This window comes from Limulus polyphemus, unplaced genomic scaffold, assembly GCF_000517525.1.
Source record: "Limulus polyphemus unplaced genomic scaffold, Limulus_polyphemus-2.1.2 Scaffold879, whole genome shotgun sequence".
NCBI classification, from domain to species: Eukaryota; Metazoa; Arthropoda; class Merostomata; order Xiphosura; family Limulidae; genus Limulus; species Limulus polyphemus.
Window position 1 is genome coordinate 76,644 of NW_013666489.1, and position 16,683 is coordinate 93,326.

A 16,683-nucleotide genomic window follows, 5' to 3' on the forward strand; every position below is an offset into this window, starting at 1 on the left:
TTACTGCACCATAACAACAATTTCAATAGTGTGGAACCACATCTATATACATAATAATATATAAATATTGAAATGTGACTGAGTTTTTACATAATACTAGTCTACTAAAACAAAGCCAAGACAAGTTACTTTGTACAGACCAAAGGTCAGTTTTATGTTGTTTGATACGGTAACATGAGTGTACATGATCCACATCATTGTAACTTCTGTATTGTTAGCCAGGCATGGGTGGAAGGTCAATATAATAAAAATAATAAATATATAAATGTATCATGTTATGAGATTTAAACTATTTAGTCTAAACATTTATATCTGTTATAATTTGTGTTTATTCTAGAATGAAAGAGGCATAATTTATATTTATTTCCTAATTTTTTATGGTGTTTGCGATATGGGTCAAATCTACGGAATCTGTACAGAGATTAATTACTGAAAATAACAGATAAAATAAATTTTTTTCTTAAGAAATGTTTGATAACTATCTGGACATCATAAAGATTTCACATGTGAAATTTGAAAATTTTCTGAAATATAAAAGTATTTTTAATCTTAAAATGAATATTACTTTGCATGACAGATATGCAACACGTGAAAAGAAAAAAAAAGACATGAGAAAAACATTGCCTTACAAACCTTAAGAGTTAATAAAAAAAAAAATTGATATTTTGTATATGAAAGCATTGTAATGTTTACTGATAAGCTGCCAAATTTCGTTAACCTTCACTAACTAATATAAAAGTTATAGCATGAAAACTATAAGCACAAAATGGTTACAAGGTCAGTCCCAGGGACGGGCCCATGCTGAAAGAATTAATGCTCTCTGTGCAAGTTGTATTTCTTCCAAGTTATGCTGTAAGTCATGTTACATTCATAACTTGGGCAATTATAAACTTTGATTGATTGATTTTTGAGATAAATCTTTGGGAATCTACCTTATACTTAAATACACATTTCTATTTCAGTTTGGTATAAATCTTTCATTCTTCTAATTTTGGATAGTTTCCATTGTTCAAAAACTAATAATGGAAGTAAAACCATTACAACTTGACCTAACACTAGTTTCATACCAAATAAGTCACCAATTCAAGCAGAATGTGTCACAACCATTCTCGTAGCAAGTAAAATCTAACAGAAATCACTTAGGTTAGAAGCAAGTCATTTTATTCAATAACTGCTTATTACTCTAATCAATAGAAACTCTCAAGGTATGGTTTATTTAAAATCTAAATCACTAATCATATGCTTGAATATCCAAAATTCATATTATTAAATACAATGATCAAAAACAGAACTTTTTTTGAATATCCTCTTTATAAAATAATAATATGAGCAATACTTAGTACTTAATAAAAAAAAAACATTACATACTTCTGAAGCTTGTCTTAATTCTTGGTGGTGGATCCGCTGGGTAGAAGATGAAGCTGCTGGTCCATTCAATTCTCTTTCCTCTATAAAAGCATTTTCTGGTGTCCAACCATCTGAGAATACTGGATGAAAGTTATCTTCATAACCTTTCCATCGTTCACTGTTATAAAATGGGAAGAAAGCATTCCAAATATTTAACAGCTCTTTAACTGCACATTGGGATATGTTATACAACCATTTTGTAACCTAAAAACTGCACTATTGTTGTAAGTTATATTTTCAGAGTTTTAATTTAGATATTTACTAGAGGGTGCACAACATTAATGTCTGGAAAGTTCAAGAAGGTTGTGAATCAAGAAGCTTTTTGTAATAGGTAGAAACTGGGGTAAAATATAAATACGAGTAATCAGTGATGATTTACTTCAGTGTTAAAAGTGAGATATCACATCTATTCTGCTATTCAGCAAGTTAATGTGTTTATCAACCAAAGCAAAGTCAGATGTAGGTAACATTAGTCTCAGAATATCTGTTCAACCATTGTTTTCAAAGTTAGGCCTACATAAGTTTAAGAGTTTATATTAAAAAGTTCATTTATAAAATTAGGCCTTCAACTTGTGTCAAAGTGAACGTAGTTACAAAGAACAATTTTAACATTGATGTATTATTGTTATGTGGACCAAAATTGGCACTATTTATACAAAATAATCTAAAAGGATTTGCTCACCAACAAAAAAACATTTTACAAAATAGTAACCATACAGAAGTTTGGAATTTTGTACCATCATGAAGAAAGAGTATTCCCTTCAATCTTCCCAAAGCTTACCAGTTTCAAGTTTCAGATAAGTAACAATATATCGAAACATGCAACTTTTTGTTTTTGTATTGTGTATCTAAAATTAAACCTGGCATTGGGAGATTTGTTTATCTATAAATGTGGTAGTTAGAGTTATCAGAATAATTTATTACAAAACAGAAATATCACAAGTAAATTTAATAAAATTAATAGAAATAAATTTTGTAATAAAACAAAATTGCAGTGATTACTTTACATAACTAAATAACAACCAATAAGTTTTGGAAATCGTACTGGTTTTTCAAAAAATCATGAAAATAACTTGCAAGAACAGCATAATACAGGAAACTTTTTAGAATTTTATGTTTAATATAACTTTACTTTTGTGAGGCAATCATACAGAAATCACCATGTTTTAGTTGACACTCTGAACAAGATAAAATCCATTAAACCAATTTCTCATATAAAGCTTGTTTTTACTATTTTCATCCCTCACAGTTTTTTTGTTCTCTTTTGATTGGATTTGCACATTTGATGGATGACCTTTTATTTGTGCTTGCTATAACTTCAACAGGAATCCCACAATAACTGTATCCAAAACAACTGCATTTCACATAAACATCACACCTTCCAACCTTGCACTTGCAACTGAGACAAGGGTACTATATGACTTTTGAATATTTTATTCTTCCAGTTAGTGTAGGCTCGTCAGAGAAAGAAAAAGAGGCCAAGGCTTCCCAAAAATTTGAACAGATGAAACATTTTTATATATTACTACCTAATTTTATTTATCTTAGGTGTAGAAATTTTAATAAACTACATATTTTTGTGTAAAAAGATTCAAAAATCTTCTTGTCCCATTCTATGTCATTTATCGAGGTGAGATCTGGTAGCATTAGGCACAAAGCAACTGTGCTTCTTGGCTATTATTTGTACAACTTTTCTATACTTCTGAAGAAAATAGCTAAGAGGAACTGAGCATATTTTTCCAGGTTTAACTGGGATTTTAATACCAGCCAATCAATTAACTGATTCTATCAGAATCTAGGTTAAAAAACAACCAACGAAAACCATTTTAAGAAACATTTGTCAAAGGGGGAGTACACAAACCCCACTAGGCCATGATAATTAAAGGTCATTACAAATATAATGATTACGTGATTATTCAATGTTTTTAAGGATATAAACAATTAAAAGTGAGTTTTATTAGATGATGGGCAATGAACTGGTTAAAAATTGTGACAATATCTTGATTTGGAAGTTATTTTGGAGTTTTACGGTTGAAACAATAGTTACCTAGCCTTGTCTGGTATGACAACAGTTGGTTACCAATGTTTTTACAGCTATGAAAGACTGATGACTAAAGCTTGCATATAAATAAATCGAAACACCTAAAGTACCTATATTACTGTTCTATATATATTTGGGGTTGAGGGTACAATATCACCGGCCTCCTCCTCCTTCTATTAACCAGAGGACATCACTGATTCAAGTGTATAATGACTAGCTCAGCATTAAAAAAAGGTCTTCTATAAATAAATCACTTTGAATAAGGCAATGGAATTTCACTAAAATCAAGAAACAGAGCAACAAACTCGTTTTCAAAAGAAGATTTGTTTTCAAAGGTAAAACAATGAAAAGTTATATTGTTTGAAAGCTCTAATACTAAATTATCATTGAAATACAATTTTAATGAGTTTTTATTTTTTGTTGAATACAAAGGCAACCAAAACAGTCATTAAGTTCTGTATGATCAACTCCCAATTTTAGGTATAAATATTTTATTATAATTTAAAAAATATTCATCTGGAATTCTCCAGGACTATTTGCAGAATATATTTACCGTGAAACAGTCCAAGTGTCACCTAAGCTATGCCACAAATCATTTTCCTTTGAGGTGCAACAGTTCTGTAACAGATCAATGGCCTCTACTGTGAGCAGGGGAGCCACTACCTTGGCAGCGATGTTCGGTCCGTAGTTTGAGTCTCTAGCAGCTTCAACAATCACAGTCAGTGGGGTGAACAAAAAGTGGACAAGTTCAGGTGCATTCGGGTCATGTATGTGGTTTCTAAGTCTTGCCTTCACCAAATCATTAGAAGAAATATTTTTTGAGAAGCAAATCAAGAAACTTCATAAACCTACACTAATTTTCAAAAATTTAACTTTCCGCGATTTAAAAAAAAAAACCTTAAGGAAAATATAACATTAATCTAAACCTAAACGAAAAAGTCAAATGAAATAAATAGCTCCAATACTATTATTTAATTAATTAGCACTATTAAACAATAATGAACTTAATATAAGATGAGTATTAAGAAGTTTTTGCATACCCATTGTAAATCCCACAATGTCTCAACTCCTACTGCCTTTCACTGTCTACAGCAAGTTGTGTGAAAGCAGTTACCCTTAAAAGTTCTTATAATTCCTAAAGTAGAAATGAAACCACCCTAACATTTGTATTACATGTCACTCCCAACCTCTGCCCTTACAAAAGAAATGAAATAATAAAAGATCTTAAATAATCTTAAATAGAGCTGCAAGCCCTACCTTAATATTTCTTATGTAGCTCATACTCCCAACCTCCTCTCTTTCTCTTGAAAATGTATTCAAGTATAACACAGGAAAGCCGAGACAAGCCCAGCTACTTGAAGTTAGTCTTTCCACCCCGGTATATTGAATAAAATTATAATTTTAATTTTAGCTACTTAAAAGTAGCTAACTACCTCTAGTGACAAAAAAAGTATTTTCCCTTATCAAAATTATTTTAAAATATTTTCATATTTATTATAAAACAGCATAAAAAACTTTCTTTCATTTCTATTTAAGATCATTTTATTTAATTTCTTTTGAAAGTTGGGAGTGACATAGAAGAAATATTAGGGTGGTTTCATTTCATCTCCATTTCAGGAATTACAAGAACTTTTAGAGGTAACTGCCTTCCCACAACTGGCTGTAGACAGCGAAATGCAGTAGGAGTTGAGACATTGTGGGTGTAAGCACTCAAATCCATACCTTTAATTGATTTTTCATGATTGCTGGCTAGTTTAACATCAGTGTTTGGATTTTGTCTGGTAGATGAGATATCCCCAATGCACATGGGTGCTATTACCACAGACAATATCTGTTACGACTTTAAGGTGACAACTGAGATTTACAATGGATTTTGCAATAAACTTCTTAATGCTTATTTTATATAGATATATATATAGACACACACACACACACATAAATCTTACCAAAAGATTGAAAGACAATTTAAACTTTTTCAAAATGTCAAGAAATTCTCTTTCAGGGGGTGGCTTGGCCCTCATACTCAACATTCCATCTGGAAATCATAAACAAACAATGATTTTCATAAACATTTCTATTATTAAAATTCAGATGTGAAATATTTAAAGTACAAACCATTAAACAACATTCTTGGAAAACAAACAGTGTGTACTACATTTACAAAACATCTATTAAAATAAATTTCTTTTACCAGAACCGTAATTCAACAGATATAGTAACAGATCTTCAAAACAATATATAGAAGATGAAATCCTACAACTAAAAAAATATCCCAAACTGAATCTTTGTCAGCTTTTAAAACAAAATCAATTCATGTAGGTGCACTTACACAACAAACCACATATTGGCAAAAGAAATTTTCACACCTTTCTAAACCAATCAAAATTTGGCACTTATAATTAGAAAAATTCTATTGGTTTTTGATCTATCATAAACGTTTTTAACCTTCAGTTATACATAATTCTAATTCTTGTTTGGTCATCAACACACCTCCAAGATCTTTCTTCTTGCTTTTTCTGCTCTTCTGTCTCCGTTCAAGTTCCTTAAATGCTGCAGCAGCATGCTGAAGTCTTGCAATAAATCTCTCTATGTCATCAAAACAATGATTCAGAGTGGTCTGTAAGAAAACATTATACATTTTACACAATTGTAAGAAGAACTAAAATTGTCACAAACTGCTGAACAAAATAATGTTTCAATGCTGTCTGAAACAATTTGTCACTTCTATCATTCAAGTATTTATATTTTCAGTATCCACAAAAAAAGCAATGAAACATCAAGTTAAATCTCTTCAATGTCTTAAAGGTACATAGGGCAGGTTATTAGTTCCCTGAATAAGACTATTTTTACATTCCCCCTGGATACTCATTTCTTTACAATTAGTAGATTAAAGCAAATTTTGGGTAAAGTGTCTAGCTCAAAACCAAATGACTAATTGCAGATGAGCATTGAATCCATAACTTTCAATTATTAACCCATAACCACAGCACTCCACAATGAAACATTAACCCATAACCACGACACTCCACAATGAAACATTAACTCATCTTTTATCTAGAGTTACAAGTTTACTGAATTAATTTTATACATTTTCATTCTATTACAGAATGTTTTTTCTGCATTTGAAGTTGACTAGGAAATTGAAAATAAATTGGAAAGATATATAGTCTTAACATAATCTTCTAAATCAATAAATGCAGCAGAAAATTAAACAAAGATACAGATCTCATATAGTAACCAGGTAATGATGTCATTCACATTGTGAGATAGCAAGGTAAAATCACTCACAACATCTCGCTCATATCTTTCACTCGTGGTTGAACTTGTTTCATCATTTGAATCTCGGGACATACTTGATCGGACATGTTCTGCCCGTTCCAGCTGGTCTCTAGGACTACTGGAACTATGAGAAACTACAGAGAAAAAATAACTATATACAGATGAAAACAAAGCTAATATTACCAAAACTTTTCATGTTTTTCATAAATCACTATTTTTCTATTATTTTCAGTACAAGCAACATACTAGAAAAAACATCTAGCCATGTAAACAAAAACTACTTTGATTTAAAAAATTCAAATTCAAAATAAACAGTTTACCCGCAGGGCCTGAACTGTGAGCTTTAACAGCTGCATTGAACATATGTATCTGTTCCCGTACGTTAATTCCATTATGAGGCAATTCAGGTGGAGGATTAGTGGGTGGTGGTGGAATGCTACGTCTGTCATTTCTGTAACTGAAAATAAAATCTTTGATAAAAACGATTTAAAACAATAACACTTAAAATGAAATCAAATCATCTAATGTCTTGTCTTACAAATGTAGTTTTCATTGTATAAGAGTCATCATATCCATAGAAGCAACAAATGAGTCTAATGATTTGTAGAAAATTTTTACATAAGTCGTCTTATCCTTCCAAAATTTGTTATAAATCAACGAGTTAAAATAATTAACACAAGAAACTGAATAGTCAGTTTAACTCAATGAACACTTAAACAACAAATCTGTGCATACAAGTTAAAGTAAAGCATAAAACTAGGTACAGGTGTATCCAAGCTGTAACTACAAGTACCAAGAACTAGATAACTACATACACAAAACCATAACTACAGTACATGGATCTTAAACTAAGAAACTGCTCCATACAAATACATGAATCAAAACCATAAGTACATGAATACAAACAATGGCTAAATGGATCTAAAACTAAAATACAGCTCAATAAAAACAAGTACTTGAATGAATCTGAATCATGAATCAACCTGAAATACAAGTCAATAAAATTAGGTTCCCACATGAATCCATACCATGAACATATTACTAACACTAAAACATGCTGCTTTTATTATTAGTACATTTCCTATAGAAAATCAAAAGTAAAATAGTCTTGAATCTAATAACACACTACAAGTTCATGTTTTATGCATGAAAATATTTTTTAGTTTTGTACACACAAATACACAAGTTAATAGACACAGAAATATCAAAAATGTTAGCTCTGAAATAAGTTAAGCCCATGTCATGGAAAAACAAGAAATCTTGGATACATTAATCTTAAATTATCTTTTTAGTTCTCCTCTTTCACATTTAAATTCAAACCAAACACAACTGGTAAAACACTTAATAAATATTAATTTATTACTTTAATAACTTACGCAGCTTTCCATTTTCCAGTCATAAAAAGTTTCATATCAGTCACAACATCTTTAGCCTGGAAAGTTTAACAGAAATTTTATTTCTTCTAGTCTTCAGTTTGTAGAAGCTAATCACTGTGAACAGTTAATATTTCAAAGTATACTTTAACACAGTGTGTTAAACTTTAAATTACTTCAAAGTGATTCTTTACTAACTTAATAAGGCCCAATATTTGGTATAATCTAGTATTTCATTAATGATGTTCAGAAAACATGTAGATTAAAAACAAAAATACAAAACCCTATAATTGACCTGAATACTTTTAAAAAGTGGACCTTTCTTCATCAGTGGTAAACTAGGAACGGCTAATTAAACCAAAGAGTTTGAAAAGTGGAATGATGTAATGTAAGATCACCATGACAACTCAGAAGTGTTTGGATCATTTTTCAAAATTTTATTTTGAAAACTTAAGAAGCCTTTAATATTTGAAATGGAGGTCTAATTTCAGCCATGAAGGGGAGCAGGATAAATCATATCAATCAAAAGTTGTCATATTAACATGATTAAAAGCAAAAAGTTTGAAATTTCTACCAACCAAATATAATATTGTTAACTTATAAAACAGTGAGGTAGAACTTAAATCACATAAAATGTTATTAAATTTAATTAACTAAAATTAAAGACATTCTCTAGTTTGTTTGTTTTGAATTTCGCGGAAAGCTACACGAGGGCTATCTGCGCTAGCCGTCTCTAATTTAGCAGTGTAAGACTAGAGGCAAGGAAGCTAGTCATCACCACCCACCACCAACTCTTGGGCTACTCTTTTACCAACGAATAGTGGGATTGACCATCACATTATAACGCCCCCATGGCTGAAAGGAGCGAGCATGTTTGGTGGGACGGGGATCATTTTCTAGTACTAGATATTATTTCACAATTATAGAAGAACAAAATATTTAACAGGGTTACCACTTTTGAAATGTGAAGCCTATGGGAGGAGTACAAGGTAAAGCTTTTACATTTAGGAGGAATTTATATTTAAACAGGTATGATGTATGATGTTTCGATTACTGGTGTGATTATTTCTCAAACACATGTTATAAGAGTAAAGAAAGTTTTGAATTTAAATCAAAATTAAACAATATCACAATGTATTTAAATTACAGAATTGATAGTGGTTCCTTATGCATGTGCATATAAATAATAGTGAACTGAATGTTTATTTATTTACAGCTGATCAGAAAAAATAAAAAAACTTGATGAATTTAAAGTATGTGGAAGATTTTGTGGGAAAGATTTCAATAAGTATAGGAATGTCCGAGAAAATAACAATCCAAAACAAATACAGTCATGCCTTGTTATTTGTTGATTGTGGAATTCTTTAACTTTATTAATAAGGTTTCTCTAATTTTCTTCTGTTAATGTCAGGTTCATGTGTGAAATATTACATTGTTATACTGTTGATTTAAATACGAAAACCTTCTTTACAATTACACCCTGTGTACTTGGGAATAATAGCACTAGTGGTCAAAATGTCATATCTGTTTAAATAAAAAATTTTCATTACTGTAAAAGCTGTAACTTGTAAAAAATACTTATAATTACTAAGTAAACTCAAAGGAAACTAGAATTCATACACGTTTAATTTTAAATGAAAACTTTTAATGATTTCTCACTATTATCTTTTCCAATTCAAAAACACTAATACAAGGATACAAGTACTGAAAGAAAAGCACATTTTGATAAAGAATGATTAGGAAAAAGGGGACACCACGTTCAAGTTGCCTTATCATGTAAAACTATTTATCTAACATAAATATGTAACATATATGTTTGTAATCAAGTATTTATTCAGACTTTGGAAGCCACAGTAAACATAATCTTCTAGATAAGAAATTCGGTATGTCCATAGATGGGGAAGGAGGAATAGTACTAATAAAATTACCCTGAAGAGTAAGAAAAGTTCAAACAATAAAAATTTACTTTGACAAACAGCTTAAAGTTTAGAACTAAGTGAAAAATGATTAAATCACTAAAATTCCCATACGTTTAGGAGTGTCCCTTTTAATAAGGTTGAGTATGCTGGAAAGGTACATTTTTTCATATTTTGAGAATACTGCAAGGAATAAAAAATTATCCATCAAAGCTTTTGAACACAAAATATGAATAGTAAACTTACTGACACTTGTAATGACTGAAAGATGTGCATTTCTGAAGGAGTTCCATCTTTGTACTTCAAGTCAGCCAAGACAATAAAAACAACAATGTTATTGTACAGTTCTTTTGGATCATCACTGGTAAATTCTGTTGGTTCACTTATCAGATTCATAGGAAATTTTTCCACTATATCCTGAAACATGAAACACAACTTTACTAATAACATTTTTCTCACTCATAACTTGGACTTTGCTGTTTAACAGTTCACACAATTTGGATATGCTGTTTAATAGTTCACACATAATTTGGGTACATTGTTTAACAGTACATATATATAATTTGTGTTTGCTGTTTCTCAACAATACATATCTAGATTGAAATTAATTTAGTTTGTACAAGAATAATATAAGCATATTTTGCTACATTATTTAAACATGAAATAGTATGAAGCCCACCAAATAAACAAGACTTGGATTAGACTATTTCTTAAGCAACCAATATCTAACTTTGCACAAATCTGAAGTTGTATAACTATTAATACAAGTTCACTTGTTCATAGGAGCAAAACCCGAATATATATATATATGTATATATATAAAATATTAGTAAAAAAAGTTAAGCAAAACTCAAAATATGATAAAAACTATAAGATACATTAAAATTCACACCACATGGTTTGAACGACATACAACTCCACAACAATGACCCAAAATTACACATCATCGAAAACATTTGTTCAATGTTGCTTCTGGTCTTAAGTTATCAGAGCCATTTACAGTTGCAATTGGAAACAAAATCTAAGATTTAGAAGTACTTACTCCATTCTCGTAGTCAATAATAACCAACCACCTTTTGTCTAACTTCATCTGCATCTTCTGAGTCCAAATACCATTGGATTTTTCCATCTGAAATAAGCGTCTCAACCCATCTTTTGGTGTTTCTAATTCTAAAGAAAGAGAGGAAAAACTTAAAGAAACAATCACAAAACTAGTATTTATTAATTTCTCTCTTGTAAAAAATGAATTTTTGTTTGTTTGTATATATATCAATTCAAAGTTTCAGGAGCAAAGATGAAGCTGTTTGATTAACATTTAATTTAGGACACATCTTGTGTATCCACAAACTTTCATTAGTCCATAGCATTTCTTTACTACCTACATTCCCCAAGATATTGAAGTGTTTAGAAGTGACATTTGTGTCACAATGCTGTAAACAGTTGTCTATCCTTTGCCATTGTTTACAGAACTATGGTACTAAGGAAAGTTTGTGGATACACAAGATGAATTACATGTTAGTCAAACAGTTTCACAAACATTTTTTTTAGTAATCATACTTTCATTTTGGAAGATTTGAACTCAGCTCTGAAATCAAGAGCTCTATAACAGAGCCAACCAACACCCTACTATTAATAGATAAGAATGTTGGAGTATCATCAATTATGCAATGAACCTCCACCTAAAATTATCTTGTACTACTTGTAGTTTGAAAATCTGAATTTCAAGTTTCTGAGACAGCAATGTGTACGTGGTAGTTGGAGTTGTTAAAAAGCAACTTTGTAGCAAACCCTAGTGGGTTAACCCTTCAGTTCAGTTGTTGGAGCACTCACCTTGTATGTTACAGGTCTCAGGTTCAAATCCGACCCAAGAAATATACATAAATTACCACACCAGAGACCGAGGATGAGCCTTTCTTGTGAGAAGGGAAGAATATAATTTTAAGTTGTTAAAAAGTGGCTTACTAGTATAAACTAGTGGGTTAACTCTTTAGTTCAGTTGGTAGACCACTCATCTGGTATGTTACGGGTTCAAAATCCAAACATAGAATCATACATCATGAAAAAATAAATTACCACTTGTATTATTTTAGCTTGAATTCAATTTAAACTTAATTTTTAACAGGCTGTTTCTACACGAGTATATTAAAACATACTAAAAATATAAAATAATTCAGTATAATACTGTTAAAATTAATAAAGTTTGTGTTCAAGGCTAGAAAATACTTAATTTTGGAACCTGTACATTAAGTACTAAGGCTTCAAAACACGTGTATTTTTTAATTCCTCTATTCTTTTTATACACAGCAAACTTGTAAACAATTAAAAGTAAATAACTTTTTCACTGCTACGTTTATAGATAGATAAATCTCTTGTGCCAGATTTATCTTAAATACATGAAGAATATTCTCTAATATTTCACTGAAAACTTGGAGCTGTTAAACTTTGGAAAGTGTAAATGAGAATGCTCCTTCTTAAAAATTAGAAAATCACGTGTTTTCAAGACTAAAACAAAGGTTATATAGTGTTCCCATATATATGTGTCCATGTCAGTAGAAAAGCCTAATATTTAATAAAGGGTGACCTAAAAATGATACAAGAAATTGATTCTCTACCTAGGACTGTTTAAGCCTCATGTTGCCTTCTTGTCTAACATCTTTAATCTCAGGGATAAAAATAATGAAATCAAATTACAATCACTCCAGGGAAAGTTATCAGGAAGATTACATTCAGTCATGTGAAGTTGCATTTCCTCATGAATTGTTTTTTATTTAATCCATGCAATATGTTCACTTTCATAGGTCATAATTAAAGGAATATGGATGCGCCATGCATTCTCAATCAAGAAAGCCAACTGAAAAGATGAAATTCCTCGAGAATGTAGGACTGTAATATTTCGATCCCTGAATCTATGAAACTATTTCTTACTACAAAACTAGGCTTCTACAAAATGCATTTATTTTTCTTACAGAAATCAGAAAAAAAAAAGAAATACAATTCTTATAACAGTCTTTACATAGATGCTAACCTCTTGTAATGACCAGATTTTGACAATCTTGATCTCTTTCTTTTTATTATGAGACTTGCAACAGAAAAAATTCTTGTTTGATACATCTCGTAGATAAGTTTCCAATTCAAAACGACTGCAAAACATTTCATGGCAGCCATTTCTCTATCAGAACTTGCACAAGATTTATTAAAACTTTGCATATTAAAGACAAAAATAATTAAATATTCTCATGTTTAGTCATTTGTTAAATTAGTAAGCAAATTATAGAATCTTTACTTTGTGGGGGACACAAAAGTACTAGAACTCTGAAGTGACCCCTTACAATATATTAATCTTAATTTTCAAATGATTCATAAGAGAAAAAATATAAACATACGAAATTGAGGTCCAACTGAAAAAGTTGCCAAATGTTCCATCAAATAAGTTGGTCCATCTTCATTACTGTTACTGTGTTGATCTACATAAATAATTACTCTTAGTCACTCACTAAAAGTATAAATCCAAAACGGAACAAAGTGAACAATAAACACAAGTTCAATATTTTGTACACTGCTAGTTAAAACAAACTTCACAGAAACTCTAAATTTAAATATTGTCAGTTCCTTCAAAGTTTTATTTAATTAAAACTGAACAATAAAAAATAAATGCAGGACTTTTAACTATTTATGTAGCACAAAAATTTCCCAAATACATTCTGTCAGTTACAAATCATAATGTACACAAGCTATATAATATTTACATATACTAAGTCAAAGTGCAAGTGAATACATTAATGTTAAACAATCCTTTAAAATTTGAAAAATATATATTAAACTGCAATATATTTAATAAATGTTTACTTAAACAGTTATTAACCACTATCTGAATTTCATAGCATATTAAAGAGCAAAACAAAAATTGAGCTTCAAAAACACTAACTTTACTGAAACATTGGTAGTATCAACCCTGAAGCATCATCGAAACATTGATAGTATCAACCTTGAAGCATCACCAAAACATTGATAGTATCAACCCTCAAATATCACCGAAATGTGTATAACCCTGAAATATCATTGAAACATTGGTAGTACTAACCCTGAAGTATCATTGAAACATTGGTAGTACTAACCCTGAAGTATCACTGAAATGTGGATTGTATTAACCTCTCAAGTATACCAAAACATTGGTAGTATCAAACTTGAAGTATCACTGAAACACAGGTAGTATTAACATCTAGTTATCCCTGAAACACAGGTACTATTATTCCATGAAGAATGAATTACTGAATTTTACATTTCAAACTAAATCTTAAGATTACAGATCTGAAAATATGTTTTAAATAAAATAATAGCTACTTTAGTGTAAGTTTCACATTAGTATTTAAAACCTTCTAGTATTTCAAAAAAAAGATGCCTGGTAATTGAAAAAAATTGTAATTAAAATAGTGGGTGGGCTATAAAAACCCCCAATAAAAATAAGAGTAGCCCTTGAACTACTAGTATAGCAATTTAGTTTTTTAGATAAATTTTTCTACTATTTATGCACCAAACTGCTTGTGGGCCATTCCCAGCTTTGTTGGCTCATAATAACGAGTCACACCCACACACACATAAAAACATGCTGAAAACTATCAACATTGAAATAATTCCATTAATTACTGATGAAATACCCTGTATACTTTACGAAAAAAATCAAGTGATTTCAACCAGTTCTTTTGGTCACCTCTTTAGAATGAGTGTTGTAATAGTCAAAGGCTAAAATACTCAATACGATGCAATAAGAGAAGCCCTCCTTTAGTAAATGGTACAAAAACAAGTTCATAAATTGAGAATTAAACTATAAAGAATGAACTTTTCTTCATGACTAAGCTACATTTATACATTTAATTACATAAATATTCCCACAAAGAAATGTATGCAATACAACAGAATTAGTATCCTTTACTGAGGGTTCACTACAGCCCATGTTTGATTTTGAGAAATAAAATTATGCAATCATATTTTTATTTCATTCTAGATACAAAAATTAAATTGTCTTTTATAATTAGACAAACATTTATACCCGAGTGGTATCCATTGGAATAAGATGACCTTGTACCCTTCATCCCTGGATCTTTTACTCGATGTGGAGACATATCTTTATTGTTTGACAAGGTATGAAATTATCTGAAAAATGGAATTTCACAGTTATATTTTTACTAGGCTTTAGACCTTACACACAAATGTATCCTTAAGTACTAGCATACCAACATCATTTAAAGCTATGTTTCTCCCTAAACTGTCATGAACCAATAAAATGAAAGTGCAAAGAAAAACCATTACAATTTACATATGAATATTTAGCCAGATTTTGTTTGTTTTCATGAAACCCATAAACCAACACTAGTCTGTAGACTCATGGTTGAGAAACTTTGATTTAAAGCATAAAGATATTTTCCTTGAACTTTTCAACATACAATCAATTAAAAAAAAAAATTAAGAAAACAATGGCACATTTGTATGCACTATAAAACATACTTAATATGCACAGATAAGTTTGTATTTAAAATTCCTTTCTTTATTCTTTGACATTTTGAACAATATATTAACAATAACCTTCTGTATCACTCTTGTCAGCTGAATATGTAAAAAAATCAATTTCAATTTAAGATTTCTAAAACTTTAGGATATCCCAATTTTTCCACATTTGTGAAGAAAATAAATCATGTGTAACAAATCCTTTACAATTATTATGTTGAATGACTTCTAAAAACTTGTACAAACTTGGTTTAGTGTTGTGCTTGATAATAGTCCAAACACGTTAAAATTTTTAATAACACACAAACAATGAATCATTTTGTCCTTCAAGGCTGTCTTAACTGGAGCATTTTATAATCAATTACATTTGTTATCACATAAAAAATACTATGGTTCCCTATGGTATTTCAACCACAATATGTCTGCCATAGCTATTGACAATTATGTATTCCACTCAATAACAGGCTGACTGGCATAGAAGAAATACGGTAATGGTTAGAATGTTATTTTCTAAACCTCACACTTGATGTCTTCTCATCCTGCTTCCTTCAGATTATAGCACAAATAAATCAGAGGTCTTTAACCTATAAATCCTCCAGATAATCTTGTAGTAACATTACCTCTCTCTCCTTCACTCAAGAAAAAATATGAGATCTTGAGCTGGGTGATTAGTGGTATTTACTAATCGATTACATTTGATAAATCGATTAGTGCAGTGCTCCTCAAACCTTGTTGCACGTTCCCCTGTAAGAGCAGAAGAAAAAGGTAGCCCATGGGTTAGCAGTGGGTCTGCCAGCCAGTTGCCTTCTCTCTAGTCAGCAGTTCAAATATGGTATTTAGAAACCATAATTTTGATTTGTTGATTATTTTCGTAACAATCAATTTAATCATTTTGATTAATCAATTTTTGGAATAATCAAAAACAGTAATAGTAACAACAACTAATTTTTATTAATTATTTTTGTAACAATGAATTTAATCATTATTTCAACTAATCTACTGTTCAAATAATCAGAAACACTAATTTGATTAGTTGGATTATTTTTGCGACATTAGTTTAACTAATCGATTAAATCTCTCAGCTCTAACTGTTGATTTTCCTTTATGATATATTTCGCTAGAGGTATTTTTTTTCAAGTTTACTTATTACTAGACTTTCTTACAA

The 16,683-nt window shown here is 30.2% G+C and overlaps 1 protein-coding gene across 1 annotated transcript in view; it reads right to left on the bottom strand.

Annotated features, from left to right (window-relative positions):
* Positions 1-16,683, bottom strand: part of LOC106461005 (epidermal growth factor receptor kinase substrate 8-like) — a 42,257-nt gene that overhangs the window by 2,897 nt on the left and 22,677 nt on the right. Inside the window, exons 2-12 of the mRNA XM_022387812.1 lie at positions 15,064-15,167; positions 13,400-13,480; positions 11,059-11,186; positions 10,263-10,433; positions 8,104-8,159; positions 7,048-7,184; positions 6,737-6,861; positions 5,939-6,065; positions 5,395-5,483; positions 4,002-4,237; positions 1,369-1,525 (exon numbers count right to left, since the gene is read on the bottom strand). Coding sequence (XP_022243520.1) covers positions 1,369-1,525; positions 4,002-4,237; positions 5,395-5,483; positions 5,939-6,065; positions 6,737-6,861; positions 7,048-7,184; positions 8,104-8,159; positions 10,263-10,433; positions 11,059-11,186; positions 13,400-13,480; positions 15,064-15,136 — 1,380 coding nt within the window. The 5' untranslated portion in view covers positions 15,137-15,167. The remainder of the gene's footprint in view (positions 1-1,368; positions 1,526-4,001; positions 4,238-5,394; positions 5,484-5,938; positions 6,066-6,736; positions 6,862-7,047; positions 7,185-8,103; positions 8,160-10,262; positions 10,434-11,058; positions 11,187-13,399; positions 13,481-15,063; positions 15,168-16,683) is intronic.